Below are 21,235 nucleotides of genomic sequence, written 5' to 3'. Positions count from 1 at the left end.
CGCATATAATGAAATTTGCATTACAAAGTGTAAAGCGTTCAATTTCATACCTAATAATGTATAAAGAGTCGGGTCAGAGGCGTTACGGAAATCGGGGTTATACCTTGTTATTGATATAGCGATTTAAACGCGTGCAGCATGCGGCTTTAAATAGTTAAATTACCATTACTTTGAATAATGTATACTATAACTACGCTTAGCCGAGTGGCAAGCTTCATAAATAAGGTCGTTGGATGTGTGCATTATTAACCCTTACTTATCACGCTCTATGTGACATTCGCAGGCTATTCCAATAATATCTCGTATTGTAAAAGAGCTAGAAATGGAGTAAACCTGCAAAAATAAAATTTGATATCTCTGTTAGTAACCTTCTATAGCAATCATGTGCTCAAAATTGCTGGAGGAACTATCTTGTATATGCTGTGTCCAGTGTGGCAAGGACATATTAAAAATTGATCAATTACTTAATAACCCTATTTGAAAATTTTCATATATTTCAAAAAATTTTAATTTAAAAAATTTGAAAGTATGAAAGTTTGTAAATCTGTAAATTTGAGAATCTGAAAATTTGGACATGAAAAAAATATCTGGAAATCTGAAGAAAATCTGTATATTTTAATTCTTACGATTTTGAAAGTATTTAAATTTGAAAATTGAAATGTTTGTGAATATTTGTGTGGTAAAATGGAGGAGCGTCAGTGGCAGGAAAATGGAAGTCACGCGCCGTAGAAGACAGTTGATCTGCCCATTGCCCATCGTTGATTTAAGTGACATACTATTCCCGTTTTACAGATCACCTGCGAAATCTAGATCTCGTTTCTACCCGATCACGAACGATTATACATTTGACCATCTATATTAAAGTCGAGAACGTACTTCGAATAGAAAGAATGCAGCTAACGACGTGGTTTTACTGAGCGAGATTTACGCATTACGAAACATTTTTATGACGTTGAAATCCACAGACGGACTAGAAAGTACAAGCATTTGTGATTATGTAAACCTGCAACCTGACAGGACGAGTAATTTCGAGACGAAATCGCGATCAAGTTAGCACATAAACAGTAAATGCAACAAGGGAGAAGTATATAAATCTTTCGCTTTCGAGCAATTTCTCGGGGAACGAAATTCAACATTCGAGACACGTGTCGCCGACTGATAACTCCTGAGAACTCGTGCATCGTTCCAGGAAAATTAAACTTCAGTCGTCATTGTTTTGTAACGTTAAATTGTTTGAAAGACTATGAAAGACTTCGGTGGAATGAAAGACTTAACGTATCTAACATTGACATATGTACATCATATGTAGATGTCTGTTGATACATAATAGAGTAAAGTTATGCTGGAAGTTTCATGAGCAGAACTTGTATATATATAATTTTATTTTTTTTTTTTTAGGAAATTAATATGCTACATGTTATAAATAAAGAACACATTATTCCATAAATTAAGTAACGACTGAATCACCATTCGAGGAAAATTTAGACCCCGTTAAGGCATATTCCACCGTTTCGAAATCCGTGAAATAAAAAATTTCTAAATTCGCAGATTCGGGAATTTGAAAGTTATAAAATATGAAAGTTGAAGAATTAAAAGATCGTCAGCCTCGTGCACGTATGCGTTATCTCGAGGTATCTTAACTAAGCGTACGTGAGCACAAAAGCAACATGTTAAGTGCTAATATATTTACCAAATAACGTACATATTGTACTTGAACATTTCACGGCAGAAAGCGAACTTTTTGGCTCGTTCCCTCTTTAAAGCGAACTTGACGTATGCGCCGGTACGCGCGTAACGCGACCGATTCGAAAATAGACGTCTTATTTTCTGCACGGCACGGGAGAAAATAAACGCAATCTGTGGCAACTTGTAGTTATTCTCGATCTGGTACATCAACTGCACGTCGCGGTGTCTCGTGTCGACTTCTAATCGCCTTGCCTGTTCAAAAACGTAAGACTGGTAGCCAGTTTTAACGAACGCCCCTCGATAGGGCGTTCGTTATCGTGGTCAGATCTTTAACCTTTGATTCCGGATTCTGTCACGAGACTCGGGCAATTTAAATTCCTTCTAGAGCACTCGACGGATTCCCCTTTGAGCCGGGATCAAATTATGCATCATACAGTGGCCGTGTACCACCATACGCCTACGTGACTTTTAGATAGAACGACCACCACGGATGGACTCATGTCAATGAATATTCAACCGTATTTTGCATGTTTTCATCCCCGACATTTTATACTAGGATTTTCATACTCGTCAATGCAAGCCAGTTGCAACACGGTTAATTAAAAGTTATTTGGTTTGGGAATGCTTCAATGTGGGTCGAGCTTCAATTTCATAAACAGTAAATTGATATTCGGTATTCTTTCTTACCATCATTCAAAAATTTAAAAACTTCTCTAAAAATTTATACAAACATTCTAAACATTCTACAAACATTTTAAAATTTGTATACATTTATTCTCCAATAAAATTCTATACAGCTCTATATGTAAAAAGCTTCAATCTGAAGTTGCAAGTGCCAGAATAAAATTAAAAAATCTATAATTTTAAAAGTTCATAGCTTCTATTCTTGCATATTCTCTATATTATTTTCAGTAAATATGACCCTTATTCTTATGTCCTTTTACATCCCTTATCCCAATGAGATAACTCGAAGGGATCCCCTTAAACGCTTCACCCTCTTTCATCCCTCTCAGACCTTTACGTAACATCTTGATGTCGAGGAACGTGTAATACGCGTTACGTAAAACTGAAGAACATCGAATTAGAAGTAAGGTGACAAATATGTAATAGCGATTGATGTAATCACGCCTTTCGAAGAACAAGATAAAACGTAAATAGAAAAAGAATGTTACACAAGGGTTGAGCGACAAGGCACGTGAAAGTAATTACGTCATGGTGATTGCATCGTTGAGTGCATCAAGGTGCTTCCCCTCGATTATCGCCTGAAAATATTTTTCTGAAATGTTCGGTGTCCTTGACAAATTAGAACATTCGCTCGGTCGATACGTAATTATACGCACTGCTGGGTTAACATTTTTGAGAGGCTTAATTAAGCGATTGATTAAAATATTTTAAGTCCTGTTTGTTCAAATACTTCAACTGACAAAATTTTGAATAAAACTTATTTTTTAATGTACTGACTGCCGAAAAAATATTCTTGTTCGATAAAAGTTCATGACTATTTTAAATGATATTTCTTATATATAAATCATATAAACAAATTTTTTAAAGGTTTTAAAGTTCAAGTTGTCTCTCCTTTCCTCGATGCTACAAGTGCTTGTTTCGCTTATTGGTTAATGCAGCACTGATTATAGCAGTTACGTGGTTATAATATAACGTTCCCTTCTCGTTCTGGATTGATCTCGTGTCCCGTGAAGAAATCCTGATAGGTCTGCCCGTTCCCAAGGAATATACTGAATCTGTACTTGAATCTGAAAATCCCACAAACGTGCCCCGTTTGATTGTACGATGCCTCCGGTCTGACAATATGATTACACCGTGCTATCTCACGCTCCAATTTAATCATCGTGATTCGAATTAATAGCGCGAAAGAAGTCACCTGCTGTGAACAAAGGTTCACTCGATACAAAATATCGAAATTCATGGATTACGTGAATAATTTTAATGTATTTAATGATACAGGAGATGGGCAAATCAAGCTAGAGCACCTACCAATATCGTGAGTACATTTGATGAAGGGGTATAAGAATTTAGGGCTTTGAAAATGGAGGAACATAGAAATTTGAGAATTTAAAAAATGTGAGAATGTATCCTTATGTAACTTGAGAATTTTCAAATTTATTTCTATTGTGAGATTTGTAATGTTTAAAAGATTGGTATTCCAAAAATTTACAAATTTGAAAATATAGTAATCTGTTAATGAAAAATTTGGAAAACAGAAAGTTGAAGTCTTGACATTTTCGAATTGCAAAATGTTCGAATGTATCCTTAAAGTCAGCATCGTTCGCTAAGAACGTAATTCCACTCGCATAAAAAATTTCTCCTGGAGCTACGTATCGAAGCAACCTGTAATTACACAATACGTTGCGTTATCTGAACGTATGCGTTCGCGTAAAAAGTTGCATTTTCAAAGTGCAATTGCACGCGTGATACTGATGTAACCGAGTTCGCGATTCGAGTTGCATATAACGGACCAACGTCCGAGAGATGTCATCGCACACCGTGCGCAAAATAACCGAGCGGCTCTGTCGTGTGCGAATGGCGCGATCGAACGAACAGGACACATTGCGTGCACGTGTCGGTTAGGGTAAACGCGTGGTCGAGCGCGTGACTCTGCGATCGAGGCGTGCCCTTCTTTCTCTCTCGATCACGTGGAATGTAACGCGGTACATTCTCTCCTTCTTTCTCTCTCTTCTGCCATTTCCAGTCACACTTTGTCTCTCCTTGGTCGCGAATTGCACGCGTTTCTCTCTAATTCGCCAGTCACGCTAACCCGTTTTCTCCGTCCGCGTCAGCCGACACGCAGGTATGCCGATCGCTGAACACGATCGTCTGCGTGCACCTTTCGATGTCCCCAGAGATACGGGAAAATGCGTACAAAAAAAGAACAAGTGAAGTCTATTTTTTAATCGGTTAATTTAGTTTTAGTTCCTTATTAAGAATCAAGGATGAGTACATGAAGTTATAAGTTCATGCGAGTGAGTACTTATGAACTTTACGGGAAAGGGTAGAGCAAAAGCATTTTAGGTAAAAAATTAACAGGAACCACACGGAAATAGAGTTTTGGATTAAGGTGTAGGTACATACGAATACATTTATACTAGTAAGAAGAGAACAAGGTGATAATGGATAAGTTTATCAGAGAAAATATGGCGAGGTAGTTCAATCAGGTCTAATCGTCGATTTTTAAAAATAGTTGAATATTAAAAAATTTCTGAATGATCTACGGCAGGGTTAGATTTGAGAACATGAGAGTGTAGAGACATAGGGATCCATGATCCAATTGTTCCAACAAAACACAACCTGTAACACTTTATGCCACCCTGTTTCTATGTAGCTGAAAGGTACATGATAAGACATTATACTTTCAACAAAATGTGCTCTTGAAAATGTAAATATAAGTTCTCCTTGAACCACTTACCTTTTTCCTCCAATTTTTTCTAATCATGAAAGAACTGTTCGAACGCTTTAGAAACGTGTTTGATTTTTTATTCAAATATAGGAAACCAACCACAGTAAGATAGTGATGTCTAACAGCAATGTTTTCATGCTTGTAACATTGTGCAGCGCGTTGAAACGTATTATTAACGTTGGTGTTACTAACTTGAAGCTAATTATAGTTGTTCGTTATCATAATACCAAAAATAGAAAGGTCTAGAACGTTCGCTTGAATTCAACGATCGACTGTCGTTATCGATAGCCACGTAGAAGGAAACCACTAGTATCAGTGACTATTTAAAGTAAACCCTGGAGACATACTTCCGGTCTAAATACGCGTCTCGAGTGCGAGATCCGGTTTCCGATTACTTTGAGGTCACCTGTTACCTGTGACAGTGGTTTATGGCTCACTTTCAAAAGGTATTATGGTTATCAGAAATCGATTGCGGAATCGAATTGTTCATTTTTGTATTCAATGATTTATGGCTTCGGCACCGATAGTGCGAGTGGTATTTTCTATGGAGCAGAAATTGAAGCATTTAATGCTTGCAGAAATTTATCTATACTAATTGAATTGCAAATTAACTCAATTGTAAATTATGTAGTGTTCTTTCAGTTATTTAAAAGAAATGAAATTTCATTGCCTATGCGATGATAAATGTGTCACGTTGCGTAGTGTTCGCCTCGATATAGCGAGGTCGTAAACTATTTAGGAAACCAAAGTGTACTTCCATGGCTATTTACATATTTACAAATTTATATATTTGGAAGTTTACGAACAGGTAAACATATGTGAAAATTTATTAATGTAGAAATTTCAGGTTTTCAAATTTAAAAAATTTGTAGTTATTGACTATGAAAGTTTTAGTTATTGAAGAATTTAGTAATTTAGGAATTTATATGTTTATAAACATACAATTTTTTATTTTAAATATTTAGAAATTCCAACTCAGAAATTCAGAAATATTTAATTCAGAAATGTAGAACTTTCAAAATACTGAATTTTCAAATTTGGAAATTTGTCGTTAAATTTGGTCTTTCATAATTGTGATATTGGTAGATAATCAGCAGTATTATGGACACTCTACAAGCCGCATATCAAGGATGCAAAATTAGATAGCTTCGTTAATGAAATGTCAAAGTGCATAACTTCCACTACGTTATAGATTACCTTTTGCTAACTTATTCTAAATGAAACAGGTCCAGCTAAATTTAGCTCAAGAAAAAGGTTACAAGGTGTTTTTAAAACGTCAAATTAAAAAAATGATTAACACATTATCTAGCACAGAACCGTGTATAGAACACCTTAATGAGATTTATTAACACACTGACAGTAGAAATGAGGACATACTGAATCATTAAAGACAAAAAACGTCATATCTATGATTTTTAATATTACTGTTTAAAATTGCTAGTAAATAAATTTATCGAAATTTATTTTTTATATAACATAAATATATTAATATTTTATATAAAATATTCTTATATTATAGTTTGTATAACCTTTCAGATTTTTAAATTCCCAAATTTCTAAATTGCTTCAATATCAAATTACTAATTCTTGCATTCATATTCGAGATCAAATTTAATTTCCAAATTTGAAAATTTTCGAATTTTAACTTCTAAAAAATTTCCAAATAAAATCCTAAATTTCTCATTTTCCCAAATTCACAAATACTCAAATCTCAGCCCTAAATCTCAAAACTAAATTTCTACCCAATTAATTTTTCGCTAATAGATAACTCCATTCTAAGAATATCTACATAAAGTTAAACATCAAGCTCTAAAAATAACACTTTCACAGCAAACACGAGCATTCAATGCTTGAATGCTGTTGTCAAATCGTCGACGTAATCTACTTTTTATCACTGCATACTTTTATGAGTCCAGTGTCACGTTGTTATTAAACGTGCTGCATCAGACGACTGTAAACGCACGCAAACGTTTCCCACGAGCGTAGACAGTTCTTTTTACATAGTCTTCAAGATGCAAAATAGACTCATAAGAAATATAATTTGTATAAAGAGTTTACCGTGCGTCTCATACCTGGTGTTGCACTGTGTCTTATAACTTGGCGCGAATCGGTAAAGTTTACCCTTCTTCAGACTGTGAACTTACTGGTTGTAGAGTACCGTAGGGTGCATTTTCCAGAAAATGTTTTGAACAATGTTTATATGTTTTGACTTTACGTTTCTGACGTCTATTTCGAAATTAATGCACATTAGGAATTTTTGAGAAATTTCTTCAAAATTTGATTGGAAAATAAAAATATCTGACTAAGATGGTCAAGATAGTAAAACAATGAAATGTGGTGAAATAGAAAATATTAAAAATGGTAAAATAGAAATGTAACAAAATAGTAAAATTGAACGCAAATAGTAAAATTTTAAAAACAATGTAAGTATGTTTTTACAAAATATACAAACAAAGAGATAAAATAGTAAAATTAAAAAAAATTCAAATACTGTAAATATTACGTGTTACCCATATCAGTAAGATTATATTTCAAGGCATTGATTAATAAAAAAAAAAGAAAATATTTGCTTACATCTGAAATTTTTCGATTCGTTGATCTCTTTAACTATGACCTTTGTCTTTCATACAGCTGTCTTATCAAGGAGAAGTGGCAGCGTTGTATATTGCAGATTCATTATCAAATTCAATGTTCCTGGAGTATAATTATTTATCTTTGGTAATTTCGGGGAAGAGTTATCTACCGACGTTACGAACATCGTGACATACAATTTCTCATGGGAAAATCAAATGACGCAACAGTTAAAGACAATCAAATTGCAAAAATTCGATCGTCTGTTTTTAATTAGAATTCTGGGAACGGAAAATCCTAATGGATTTGTTAAATTTAGGAATTGTGAATTTAAGAATTTGAGGATTCAGGAATTTTGGTGAATGTTTGAAAATTTGGAAATTTTTATTTCTTGGAAACTTGAGAATTTTAGAGTTTGGAAGTTTGGGAATTTGAGAGTTTGGGAATTTGAGAATTTGGGAATTTGAGAGTTGGGGAATTTGAGAGTTTGGAAATTTGAGAGTTTGAAAATTTGAGAATTTGGGAATTTGAGAGTTTGGGAATTTGAGAGTTTAGGAATTTGAAAATTTGGGAATTTGAGAGTTTGGGAATTTGAGAGTTTGGGAATTTGAGAATTTGGGAATTTGAGAATTTGGGAATTTGAGAGTTTGGGAATTTGAGAGTTTGGGAATTTGGGAGTTTGGAAATTTGAGAGTTTGGGAATTTGGGAGTTTGGGAATTTGAGAGCTTGGGAATTTGAGAGTTTGGGAATTTGAGAATTTGGGAATTTGAGAGTTTGAAAATTTGAGAATTTTGGAACTTGAGAATTCAATGATCTGCAAATTCGAAAATCTGGAAATTTCGAGAAGCTCGAAACTGAGAAATTGGAGAACTGAAATTTTTGAAAATCCAGAAATTCGACGATTCAGAACTTGAAAATTTAATAATTTGTAAATTTATAAATTTGGATTTAATTTGATAATAATAAGGTTTAAAAATTAGCTTGCGAAATGATGAAACAATGTATCCGGTGATCGACCCTCCCGCAAGTCATAGCCAGAAAAGTTTCACTTGAAAAATATCACGTGATGTAGAAAGAATATCAAAGCTGTTACGGCCTTGTAGGATTCTTGTTAAAGAACGCACACAATCGTTCTGGCTTTGTTTACTCCACCAAGCGTGTATTCCAACTGTTATCGTAGGAAACCGGTTTGACGGTGGATTTATTCGGTTTCGATATCAACTGTCGCTGGGGGAGTTCAAGAAGGCAACTCCCGATTAAAACAGTGCCATCGGACACCGAGTCGTTCTTAGCCAGTTACGAACATTTTTATAACACTTCTTTTTTCATCTGCATGCGCGTTATGGTCGACGATAAAAAAGAAATGCAGAAAGAAACCGAGAACACATTACTCTGTATCTATCTTGAAGGCAATTAAATTCATTTTCTTCGACAGCTTTTCCCTAGTAATTCTCTTGCGCGATTTAACGAGTGCACGTCGAGAACATGCGACGAATACGTGGTAATTTTTAATTACTCACGCTTTCGCCGTATAACTTGTCTTTTTTCTTCCAGCTCAACACACAGGCATCTGTTCGTTCAGTTGTTTTTAATGTATCCAATATAACCATTTATTAACTTACTAAATACAAGTACGCTTTAGTTCCACGTGCAAACGATTGATGCACGAATTAAAAATTCATTTTATTTCCGCAACGAAACGTTTCTCGGATTAGATCATAATTTCATACAGGAGTTGAATGGAACTTTTAGTCAATGTGTCGCCTCGATTTACAATTAAAATAAATCTTACGCCGCTCGGTTCGCGAGAGGATTATACGATTGGCCGATTTTGATAAATTGATCATTGTATGTTTAAAATTACGTTATCGTCGAGATGTCTGAAAATTGTAAATAAACAAAATCAGCTATCGTCATTTAGCGGTAACCTTGCCGAACATTCAATAGTTTTGTACATAATGTACAATGGATGCATACAATCGTGTTTCATTTTCGGGCGTATGCATCATCGGTATTCGATCTAGTAAATAACAGTCGTTCCGAGTGTATACGATAACCGTAAACTTACGTAACTCTTGTCTTGTTTATAAATTGACAAGCAATCGTTTTCTTTTTTTCTCTTTTATAAACAATTATTCTCATTTTCAACATTCACTCGTGATATTTTCCTCACACGAAGATGTACAAACGAGACAATGATTTATGCTCTCGAATGATCGACACACTATGGAAATGATAGTTCTCTTTCCTCGTGGTATTCAAATAAAAAATAATCCATTGGTATTTTTCTGACGACAATATAAAATTGTATAACGTAGATCAGTGTATATAATCACGATTTCGATTGTAAACGATTACAATGTGCCACGATAAATCCGATGAAAGGTGTAAAATATTGATTACGCTACTATCGAAACAGTGCTAAGATCAATAAACACTGACGGGGGAATCGTAAGCTTCCCTAGGAAAAATGGCGGCGTAGGGAGAAAAGGAATCGTCGCGTGTTAGTTTTTCTACTTTTTTTTAACTCTGGGAATTTGAGGATTTTAGAACTTTAATTTAATGTTTTTTTGGATTTAGAAATTAAGAAATTTGATGATTTGGAAATTTGAAATCTGAAAACAATTTTTAGTAATTGAGGATATGGGGATTTAGAAAAATTTAGAAATGTAGGAATTAGAGGACATTGAAATGTTTTATTGAAATGTTTTTGATCCCCGAGTCTCCTCCTTTTACGCTAGTTTTTATCCAAAGGAAGCCTCCGCTGTCACCCGAGTGAACAATTATGTCGATCATTGGATAATGCTGCACGCAATAATTATATTTCGTCGAAAGAGATATAGACAAATTAATTAGTTTACTTGATTATATTTAGTCCCGTTCGCCCCTCTCTTCGGCACGCTCTTCCGCTCTTGCTTTCATTCTAGTAATAAATGCTTGACCCTTACTTTTCCTAAAGTTCTCGTAAGGGTCATTTAAATTAATACCAACGCCTTTATATTGATCATTTTTATCTCTAATTTCACCCCCCGATATAGGTGCTTCGATACCCTGTTCATTGGCACCAAGTCCCGCACCACTCCAGCCCATTTTTTTGAGCAACTGATGACCCTTGTTGCTCTCATCCAGACTAATTTCTTGTGGAGCTTTACTATAAGTTGATCCGCTGGAATTAAGTAATTTGTGAGAACCAAACTTTTCGTTACACTTTAATAATACTTGGAATTAACCATTAAAGCATGTAGCGAGTACCACGGTGTTCCCAGAAAAGTAAACAAAATTTAGGTTTCATACTTTAAAAGTTAACCCATTTGATACGATTATTGACTTTGTGATTTTTGTTGGCAATATTTTATAGTAGGACATTTATACTTACAGAAAACTAGGTGGTGTCGGACTTCGATCTTGCCTGTCCATTCTCCTGTCAGGACTTCGATCCTTGTTGCTATTTCTCCTTCTCCTGCTTCTGTTATTATAATTACTATTACGACTGTTGCGTCTATGATTGGCTGCAGGCGATCTGGATCTGCTTCGACCCCTCGATCTCGAACGCGACCTACTTCGTGATTTACTTCGATATCGTTTCTTTGGTGGACTAGGACTTTTGGATCTTGGCCTGAGAATTGGCGAAGGCGACTTTGATTTTTGCCTAAGACCGGCTGCTATGTCCTCTTCTTTACGCTTACGCGCAGCGTTCTTTGCCTTATAATACTCGTATAAACCTAACTTTTCCCATCCATCGCTGTAACGTTCATGCATTGTATGTTAAAATGTTGTTCACTATTCTCATAATTCTTTTTTTATCTACACATAGTTTATATTATAAACTTACCTATCCCGCGGAGAATCATGATTAGGAGGAGCATAAAATGCTTCTACAGCTGCTACTAATCGCTCGCTTGGAGGAGCAGGTGGTGGAAGTCTAATAGCTTCCGGGTCCAAAGGTTTATATTCAGCATCTTCTAATTTGATTAGAGGCACCATCAAACCAGCAGGAAGTTCATAATAAGGCATACTGGGCATTAAATCTTCAACGGAAGGCTCGTGTATAACGGGCGGTGGACCAAATCCAGGTGGAGGTTTCGAAAAATCTGGCAAGGGAACATTCGAAAATGGCGGTGGTTCGCTTCCAGGAGGTACGCCCCATCCAGGCGGTGGTTGACTGAAATTTACATCTGTGCCTATTGGAGCAGGAGGGCCGGAATGACTAGGTGGCATAGACATATTTTGCTGATTCTGTAAAGTGTCATATTTTTTGTTAATATCTCTTAAATGCACAGATATGAAGCCGACAGAAGTTCGCCGGCACTTACCAATTGTGGTGGAGGTGGCGGCGGAGCTTTCAATTGTTGATCAATGGCTATTTTTTGCTGCTCAATATTTTGAATTTGTCTTAAAGCATGAGTGACAAACGCTTGATGTTGTGCTTGATAATTATCAAAGGTCTGCTTTGTCGACGTGGTAATTGGCGTAATTGCACCAGCATGTTGTGCAACCAGGTTAGCCTGATACTCAGACCAAGATGTACTTGGTTGTTTCAACTTATCTATAATTCCTTCATCAAAGTAATTATTTTTTGATTCCCATAAGCTTAATAGTTTATTTAATTTATTAAGTTGTTCTTCTGACGCCGCTAATGAAGTGTTACAGAACATGGGAACAACAACACTTTCCATTGCCTTGCGAAGATCCATAGATTTTTTTCTTGCACTAAAGAAGTTTAAAATTAAATATCGTGTTCACGCATTTCACGGAAATTATCAAATTCTACAATTTTAAATACTACTGAATTTCATAATTTCGATCGGTACATTTTAATTTAAAACATACACTTTTCAGTTAACATGAACAGTACAAAATCTGCAAATGATTTTTAAATAAATCTACTTACCAGTGATGCAAGACATCGTTGACCAAATAGATGATATGGAGTTTATGACTAAAATTTGTTGCCTGAATTACTCTGAAAGAAATATTTAAATGTAGTTGATACATTTTTAACACGACGCAATTGATGTTTAAGAAAAACATACTTCTTTAGTAAATGGTCTGCAACAACTTGATTACTTTGTGGAGTAACAGAGTTCTGAAGTATCCAGGCTTTCCCCGCACTGATGCTATCTTTTGTGCAGCTATCAATGATGGGCTGTAGAACTGCATCAAATGCAGTCAAATCCGTATTTGTGCTTTGCGCACTATTTTGTAAAGCTGTCTCTTGCGCTTGTCTCACAGCATCCTCAACTCTCCCTTGTTGTTGTGCCATCAATGCAGCATGTTGCGCAGCCAGATTTTGTTCTGATTGTCTAACTTGTTCCTGTAGCGTGGTCTGCTGTGATTGAAGATTTGCCAATTCATTTTGAAGCCATCCAGGGGGCCCACTGATGTTAACCGGTTGAGTAACACCAGCAATAGGTGGATTTACACCTCCCATAGCACCAGGCACTGGTCCAATTGGTCCTGCATTTCCTGGCCCTCCAATCTGTCCTGGTACTCCAGGTATAACGGGACCACCTTGATTTCCAACTGGTCCAATCCCCACTACTGGATTTAATCCATTGTTTTGAGTATTTAGGCCAGGTGCAAGATTGACGTTATTCAGTGGCTGCGCGACGGTAGCGGCTGTTTGCTGCTGCTGCGAAACGTTTAAACGTGGGTCTGCATTTTGCATTGGATTTATTCCTTTTTGCTTTAAAACTGTAAACGAATGACGGTGGATTATTGTAAGATGTTTTATTCCTTCAATGGATATTGAAAAAGTATACAAATAGTCCAATTTCTGTTGAGTCTTATCTTCTACCAGTGCATAATAAAATTCCTGGCATTTATGAGAGAATTATATCAAAAATTCAGTAAGTCTTTTGGGAGCACTATACTCTTTCCCTGTTTTATATAATATATATACATGTATTTTTTTACTTTTTTTTTACAGTACTAGGGTATTACAGGGTACAATGGACTGTATTTCCCACATAGATTGAAGCAATATATCAACAACGTAGTCCGTATTAGATAAGCTCCAGTAAGAATCTTAAAACTACATCTTCTTAAAATTCACCATTGCCAAGAAATAGAATACATCTTTAGCTAAAGCATTCTGCTTAATAAATAGCAATCCCAAAATCTTGAAACGAAGTGCTCATATTCGATGAATAATAGTTTTGTTCGCTATGACGAATTCAGACCCTTTCACCCGTATCTCTTTTTCAAAGTCATTCGTTGTTCGTTGAATAAAGCATGGCCATTATGCTTCTCAATTGTTGTAGCTGTTAAGGGGCTGTATCCCACTTACTGGCTTGCTCTGTAGTCACTTTGTATTGATAGTAGTTGAAGTGCTCTCCACCGAACAGGAAACCAAACTTTGGGTTGTCCTTCTGCTTGTTTTTCGTCATCTGCTCGAACTCTGGTCCATTGCGAGCCACAAACTGTGCCAGCTTGTCTATGATGTTCCGTAACTCTGTATCTGGGTATTATACCAAAAAGGACAGAATTAGCACAGTGACCAAGTAATTATGAATTACTTATACAATTATTACAATATAAATGATTACAATAGAGTATTTAAATACAGTACTGAAATAGGATCTCTTATTTTTAAAGTATGCAGTCCTAAATCAGCCCATCGTAACCTGAAATATTGAATCTGTTTTGAAACTCATTGCATCGTTAATGTATCTATGGGGATCTGCCTGAGAAATAATTAAATTCATTGAGTGAACAGTTCTTTCTTTGTTTTTTAATCATAGCCTAATAATATTACAGAATGTGCAGAGGTTTACATAACCTACTATTTAGAATCTACATTTTGTCTTTCCTTTAACATATCTAATTACATCTATTATGTGAAAATTCACGGGTTCTCAATTCTGACTAACTAAAATGCTAAAACGACGGATCACAAGTATTACAATTAATAAAAAAAGATCGAACGTTAATATGCTCGCCCGGAGTGGGAATGTGCAAAACCGCGCTTGGCCAAATCGTCAGATCACAACATTCTTTTCTTACCTGCAGGTGCCTGGTCCATTATCGTGAATACTTTTTTTATTTTCACACTGAATTCAATTGCGTCTACTTTTTTACTTTTGTTAATGCTTTTTCGTGCACAATCGAAGTACGCCTCCGCAAAACATTATTTTCTCACACTCTGAACACGACAACGCTAGACGTCGCCATTAATTCCGGAGCAATCATACTTGGTAGGATCACCACCAGAGTCGCTGACACTCCAACTTACCACATGCGGAAATTCTTCCATTTCAGCCATTTCGGTTGAGTTTCATGAGAATAGTTGCTTTCTTGTCACTCTTTATTTATATTGGTCCTTTTTGTGATTGCTTCAAATTGCAATTGTTGAAGGTAGTATATTCAATATATTCTAAGTTACACGCAAACGAACTGAGTAAAATTGAAAAGAAAATGAAATATTCTTCTATCACTAATTGTCATTTTTGCTTCGATGCATGAACGTTTGACAATATACATTATTGTACGAAAGAATATTTTATTTTTTAATTGTCTACTTTCATTCTAAACATTTGACTATGATTAATTAATTTTAACACCACTGAATATTGTCTACAAGACAATAGATATAAATTGATTCAACCACGTAACCTATAAATTATTGTTGGACTATTGACATTGGTACAGATCATACATATGTTCATAGAGTTCATACAAAGAAACGAAATCAAAAGAGAAACTGTCGTTATATTTTTACATATGTTCATTTATTATATATTTCTATTATAACATTTTAAGTGCATAAATATGCATAGCTTAATTATCACAATTACACCATACTTCTAACATACTTTCTATTTGTATAACATAATTAAAATTACTGTTTATATAAATTTAAGATATGCCAGTAGCAGAAGCAAAATCCAGTTGGGCTGATGAGGTAGAAGAAGAGGGAGGAGCATTACCTCCTCCTTCAGAAACCTATGAGAATGGATTCAAAATTCTTACTGAATATAAATACAACCAAGACAATAAAAAGGTCAAAGTGGTTCGTACATACAAAATTGAAAGACGTGTAGTTTCAAAGACAATTGCTGCACGTAAAAATTGGGCTAAATTTGGAGATTCAGCAGATGATCGACCTGGACCTAATCCTGCTACTACAGTCGGCGGTGAAGATGTTTTCATGCAATTCATTTCTAGCAAAGAAGAAGAAAATAAGGTTGAAGAGGATAATCTTGATAAATTAAAGAATATGGGAGATAAAGGTGTAGTTAAATGCCGTAATTGTAATGGAGACCATTGGACATCAAAGTGTCCTTACAAGGACACAGTCCTTGCTGGAGGTATGTTTTATTGTTATGAATTGATTTTGAGTAAAAAGAAATAATTTACATCTATTGATTTCATAAAATTGAATTATCAGGAAAAGTACCAGATGATAAGAAACCACTTACTACTACTGGTGCTCCTGGAGCAATGACAGATTTGAAACCTCAAGGAAGCAAATATGTACCACCTGGTATGCGCGATGGCGCCAATAAACGCGGAGACTCGATGCAGATGCAAAGAAGGGATGATACAACAGCTATTCGTATTTCTAATTTGTCAGAGAGTACTACAGATGCTGACTTGGATGAGCTTGTCAAGCCATTTGGTTCTGTCCTTAAATTTTACCTTGCTAAAGATAAGCAAACAAATCTGTGTAAAGGATTTGCATATGTACATTTCAAATATAAAGCAGATGCTGGAAAAGCTATTAGTAGACTTAATGGCTATGGTTATGACCATCTTATTTTGAATGTGGATTGGTCAAAGCCACAACAACAGAGTAATTAAAATGATTAACTAAAGAATAATTTTGATCACTTCTTACAGAGTACTACCATCTTTATCTCATTCAGGATTATTCCATTTGCTACTGTAAAAATATGATATACATGTCTATGAAAATATAATTTGTATTCTTAGATTAAAAATAAATTGTACACTACTGTACATTGTACTTTATTAATTGAATTTGATTAATTCCTCTGAATCCTGAGTACAATTCTCATTCCGACATGCTTTTTAAAGTTTACCTTCATTCGTATATTGAATTTCTTATAAAATCGTATTTATCGACAATTTGGTAACAATTATCGATAAATGTCTATGTATTTATATTAAGATTGCAATATCAAGAAGGAATTTTAAAATTGGTAATAAATATTACAACATGCTTAGTGGTTGAAATTAATCGTGTTTAAAAGAAGCGCGTGAAGTGTAACGCGTTGCGTGTAGAAAATGCGCAATATAACTAAGAGCAGTGGTTGCAGTAAAATTTCCAAAAAATTCCTAGGAACAAATAAATTACCAATTGCAAAACAAAAGAAAAATAAAAGTATGTAAAACGAAAAGTGAAAACTGGTTTTTAGAAACGACCCACATAGTGGAAACGTTTATTCTAAAAATCGTGCAATTAGCGATACTGTATCATATCTGAGTGCATTAGGTATAAACATGTTTGTGCTCATTTTATACCTTGTTTGTACTAATAGACATTTATTATTCTAAGCACACAGTATCAAAAAGGAGAAAAAACATTCCAAGATCCTATTTAAATATGCTTCTACTATAAATTTTAAATACACTACTAAATTCTGTAATATATATTGACATAGAAAATTAATATTATTCTAAGTTATTAGTGTGTAATCACAGGTAATATAACACTTTAAGTAACTTCTTCATTGTATAACAAATAAGAAAACAAGAATATGAACTTTGAAATAAAATAAATGAAAAATTTATTATAGAATTGTTAAACACTGCTGCAGTATGGCTTCAGCTTCAAGTACAAGTGCTCGTAGTTTATTCGTTGAGTCAAAAATGAGATTAGCTGATAGAGTACAAGTTAATGTAAACAATATTGCATCCCTTGCAAGACAAATACAGAGAGGTTCAAAAAGTAGTGAGGTAATATTTTGTTACATAAATTTTATACAAACATCAGTTTCTTTTTTCATTGAAGGACAATTTGCAGATGTTGTTGCATAGTGCAAAAAATTTTGCACAACAAGAACATGGATTAGAAACTGCAGAAAATAACTTAAAAAAAATTGCTCTTATAACAACTCACTTAGAATATCAAATGGAATCTATTAATAGAAGTTCTATGATTTTAGAAGAAGTTACTGAACAAGTACGTGCCATGCAAAGATAAATTATAATAAATACTTACCTTAATTTTATGAACAGTGTATAGTTTATCATATACTTTTAATAGATTTATTTATATGTTAGTATTTTATTTGATCTTGATATTAATTTTGTAATTATATAAACTTAATAATTTCGAATTACATGTAATTAGTTCATTGTGTAAGAAATATTTTATAGAATTTATTTATTATTAGTATAAATACATCTATTACAGTAATTGACTTTTAAATTTTATTCTTTATGAGATATATTATTAAAGATTTCCTTAAAGTATCTAAATTCTGTACCTTTTCATATTTTTTTTTGACAAAATATTTTCAATTCTGACTTAAATTTATGCATAATGTATTCTGCAAATATAAATGCATGTGTGAGTGTGTATGTGTATCCATATGCGTATACGACGATTTATGTTTAATAGTGAATTGAAAGATAAAAAATAATAAATATCTTGTTAAATTATTTGTTATTTATTTGATGTACTTAATTCATAACCTGAGTTTGAAAAGAATTTGATACAATTATTAGTAAATGACAAATTCGTATCTTCTTAAAAAGATACAGTATCTATGTAAATACATTTTCTTCTTTACACAAAATTTTATACTTATATTATGTATTCTATAATGTTTAAATTAATTATGTAAAAAGATAGTGCTGTGACGTTTCACCAAATAAGAGTTTTATAAATTTTGACTACATACACAAGATACAATTTGCTAAATAATTAAATCCTTGTTGTGAAAGAGACTTTCCAAAAAATCGTAACATACAATTTATCAAGGATATAAAATATCATAATGACCAGGACGATATAATAAATGAACTGCTGGAGTAGCACCTTCAGGAAAATCATGTGCAGTTACTTCAGTTCCAGCACCTCTATCCATGTACCGAACACGTACTCCAGTACCTAAAGCAGTACTCATTGCTATAATGTGAATATGATCAGACTCTTTGTACATTGGTTCCACTTCCTACAAAACCAAATAGTTTTTAATGATTTAAATGAACTTGATTACAATATGAAACACATATAAATTAGAATCTATTTTCATTTAAAGTTATGAACAATATTAACTGCTGTTTTCACTGCTAGTTTTATCAATATTTTTTTGTACAAATAACTTTTGTTCATTCAAAGCAGTTAAGTAAATTAATGTTTATAACTCTTACTTGACGGCAAAATTCTGAAACTGTACGTTCTCCTTCGATAAAGTGCTGATAAAAATCAGCTTCGCTTCTTAATTGACCGGATGTAATTAATCTAAGATAGACAACAACATAATCAGAACAACCTTGTTCGTTAAAAAGTTTATGTAATTCAATGTAGCTTGACTCTGCATCCCCTCCTACTTTATCAATTACATCCATAAACTATAATTTAAAATCAAAAGAATAATTCTTTTTTATAAATAAAGCACTGCAAGTATGTTGCAATCTTATTATTATAATATTTGTCAATAAATATATTTACCGTATCATGAAAATCTCCAACAGTAAATTGGGGAAAGCCTAATGCTACTAAGTTATCTTTGCTTTTTAATGCAAGTTCTCTAAATTTTTCGTATTCATCTTTATTTCCAATTAATTTTTCAAGATATGCATAACTAAAAGCTCTAAAGAAGCAGTTTCCATCTGGTCTGGTTCTTCTAATGTATGAGTATTTTTGACCCAATGCTTTAGCTTTTGAAAGATACACTTCATCTTCTGGGTATTCCCGTTCTAAACTTTTAATAGGTTCTTTTTCTCCAACCAAAGCAATAGATTCGGAGATCTGAAAAATCAATATTTTTTCATTCTTTATCAATATTAACTAGAAGAATAATAAATAAAAATATTAAATTACCATGATCTATTCAGTCAAATTATAATAATTGTATTTTAATTTAAAATAAATCAAAGAATAAAATAATATGTTTATAAAAGTTACAAAACAAAAAACAAGAACGAATACTAGTAACAATGATTGAATAATATTAAACAATTTTTAAATAAACAGTAATTGCTAACTGACAGAGCAGTTTTCAATAAATACATTTTAAAAGCAATAAGAAGTGAATATTAACCTCCATCTCAATTCGCCTTTGCTGCTGAAGAATTAACTCATCTTGATTGATGTCTGTAATAAAATAAATTTGGTGAGTTATACGTCCATTTTACTTTAACTAAATTATATGTTTTAAAACCTGTGTTTTCCGTTAACTGTTCTGTACAGGATGTCTCTTCCATATTTTAGAATTTCATAAATTTTAAAACGACTGTCAAATTACCAGTCGTAAATAAAAGCCTGATGTCCATGTGGAAATTGAAAAGACATATACCCTTGTAGTTAAATGCTTAGATTGGTAACTATGTCTCCTAAAACAGGGTAAATTCAATATAGTTACAATATCAATATTTCAAATTCTCATATTTCATATGTGTAAACTTACGAAAAAGAGTTTATCAACTAAAAATTGTGCCTCTTTTGTAAATTCGGCAATGGAAATATCAAATTTCATTGCGAGACAAACATATCAGATATTACTAGTTTTTCACTGATATGCAATGCGAACATATATTCCGTTCAATAAGAAACCAACTTCTTTCATGCAACTCGGCTAACTTCAGCAGGCTCGCCTTCACTTAGAGTTGTCTCTCTATCATACCATTTTATATATATACGATCAGTTTTATACGTATGTGGTGGACAAATATATGTGAATAAGGAAAAGAACTGATGTTATATGAAATATACAAAATATTTGCTCGATTTAAATTTTCAATTTTGTTTGTTTGCACAGCATTTTCTAAAGAACAGAGGCGCCGACAGCAAGTGTCGCCTCTAGTTTACTATGCGTTAATGCATTCAGGTTAAAAGTTTTATTGTTGGTCATACTGCCAACATTTATTGAAGTTAGTCGTAGTTGGCCAGAGTGATTCTAAGATAAAACTCATTTGTTTTGGAAATCCCGATAAGATTTACTGTATTGATAATGTTTTTTCATATGCGAACGAGGGAAAACCTGATTATATGCTTGCTTGCGGGGAAAACAAGTTATGAAATAAAAACGTCTGACGCAATGTAAAATTACATACATAGTTTTTAATACATGATAATCAGGTCGAGATTGCTTTCCTGAAAATTTTTCGTATATTAATTATCGTAGTGTGCAATTTTTATTCTACGTTCATCTTTTTAACTGATTTGAATTGGGTAATTATTCATATCAAATAATGACTAATTATTATTATGTATAATCCTGTATTTGTGATAATTCAATTAATTTTGTACTTGTCTTCATTCCATTTGTCAGATTAACTTTTATCAATCTGATAAGTTAGTGATTACTTCTTTATTCCAGACTCCAGAATCTTTTATTGTTACCATATCCTTGTAAACCAATCTGATCATA

At 33.5% G+C, this 21,235-nt stretch overlaps 4 protein-coding genes across 7 annotated transcripts in view; 2 read left to right on the top strand and 2 right to left on the bottom strand.

Moving 5' to 3' along the window:
- Positions 1-16,643, top strand: part of eIF3g1 (eukaryotic translation initiation factor 3 subunit g1) — a 52,607-nt gene extending 35,964 nt beyond the window's left edge. The window contains exons 1-3 of one of the 2 annotated variants that reach the window (XM_003700149.3): positions 14,874-15,026; positions 15,533-15,979; positions 16,060-16,643. In XM_003700149.3, the coding sequence (XP_003700197.1) occupies positions 15,535-15,979; positions 16,060-16,472 (858 nt within the window). In that variant the 5' untranslated portion in view covers positions 14,874-15,026; positions 15,533-15,534 and the 3' untranslated portion in view covers positions 16,473-16,643. Of the gene's footprint in view, positions 1-14,873; positions 15,027-15,532; positions 15,980-16,059 lie in introns of those variants that run through there. The other variant, XM_012297873.2, reaches the window with a different exon arrangement.
- scaf6 (SR-related CTD associated factor 6) lies at positions 9,253-14,848 on the bottom strand. 3 transcript variants are annotated; one of them, XM_003700150.3, is made up of 8 exons: positions 14,676-14,848; positions 13,960-14,130; positions 12,704-13,364; positions 12,562-12,633; positions 11,984-12,380; positions 11,503-11,906; positions 11,047-11,412; positions 9,253-10,836 (listed from the first exon to the last, which is right to left on the bottom strand). In XM_003700150.3, exons 1-8 carry the CDS (start codon positions 14,692-14,694, stop codon positions 10,542-10,544), a joined length of 2,385 nt encoding a protein of 794 aa, XP_003700198.1. In that variant the 5' UTR covers positions 14,695-14,848; the 3' UTR covers positions 9,253-10,541. The 3 variants fall into 3 exon arrangements, with proteins under 3 accessions (XP_003700198.1, XP_012153236.1, XP_076390953.1); XM_012297846.2 differs by lacking the exon at positions 14,676-14,848 and adding an exon at positions 14,219-14,648; XM_076534838.1 differs by lacking the exon at positions 14,676-14,848 and having other exon boundaries at positions 12,704-13,302; positions 13,960-14,116.
- A 303-nt stretch (positions 16,644-16,946) lies between the features above and the next one.
- Positions 16,947-18,299, top strand: BORCS7 (BLOC-1 related complex subunit 7). Its single transcript, XM_003700148.3, has 3 exons — positions 16,947-17,336; positions 17,432-17,591; positions 17,659-18,299. The coding sequence occupies exons 2-3, from the start codon at positions 17,454-17,456 to the stop codon at positions 17,836-17,838; spliced, it is 318 nt and encodes a 105-aa protein (XP_003700196.1). The 5' UTR covers positions 16,947-17,336; positions 17,432-17,453; the 3' UTR covers positions 17,839-18,299.
- On the bottom strand, positions 18,287-20,425 carry LOC100877943 (ubiquitin thioesterase otubain-like). The gene is made up of 6 exons (XM_003700147.3): positions 20,273-20,425; positions 20,027-20,198; positions 19,907-19,959; positions 19,315-19,614; positions 19,014-19,214; positions 18,287-18,814 (listed from the first exon to the last, which is right to left on the bottom strand). Exons 2-6 carry the CDS (start codon positions 20,067-20,069, stop codon positions 18,617-18,619), a joined length of 795 nt encoding a protein of 264 aa, XP_003700195.1. The 5' UTR covers positions 20,070-20,198; positions 20,273-20,425; the 3' UTR covers positions 18,287-18,616.
- Positions 20,426-21,235: the final 810 nt, after the last annotated feature.

Source organism: Megachile rotundata, chromosome 1 (assembly GCF_050947335.1).
Source record: "Megachile rotundata isolate GNS110a chromosome 1, iyMegRotu1, whole genome shotgun sequence".
Lineage (NCBI taxonomy): Eukaryota > Metazoa > Arthropoda > Insecta > Hymenoptera > Megachilidae > Megachile > Megachile rotundata.
Note: the sequence above shows the minus strand (reverse complement) of the source record. Positions and strands in the feature narration are given on the sequence as shown.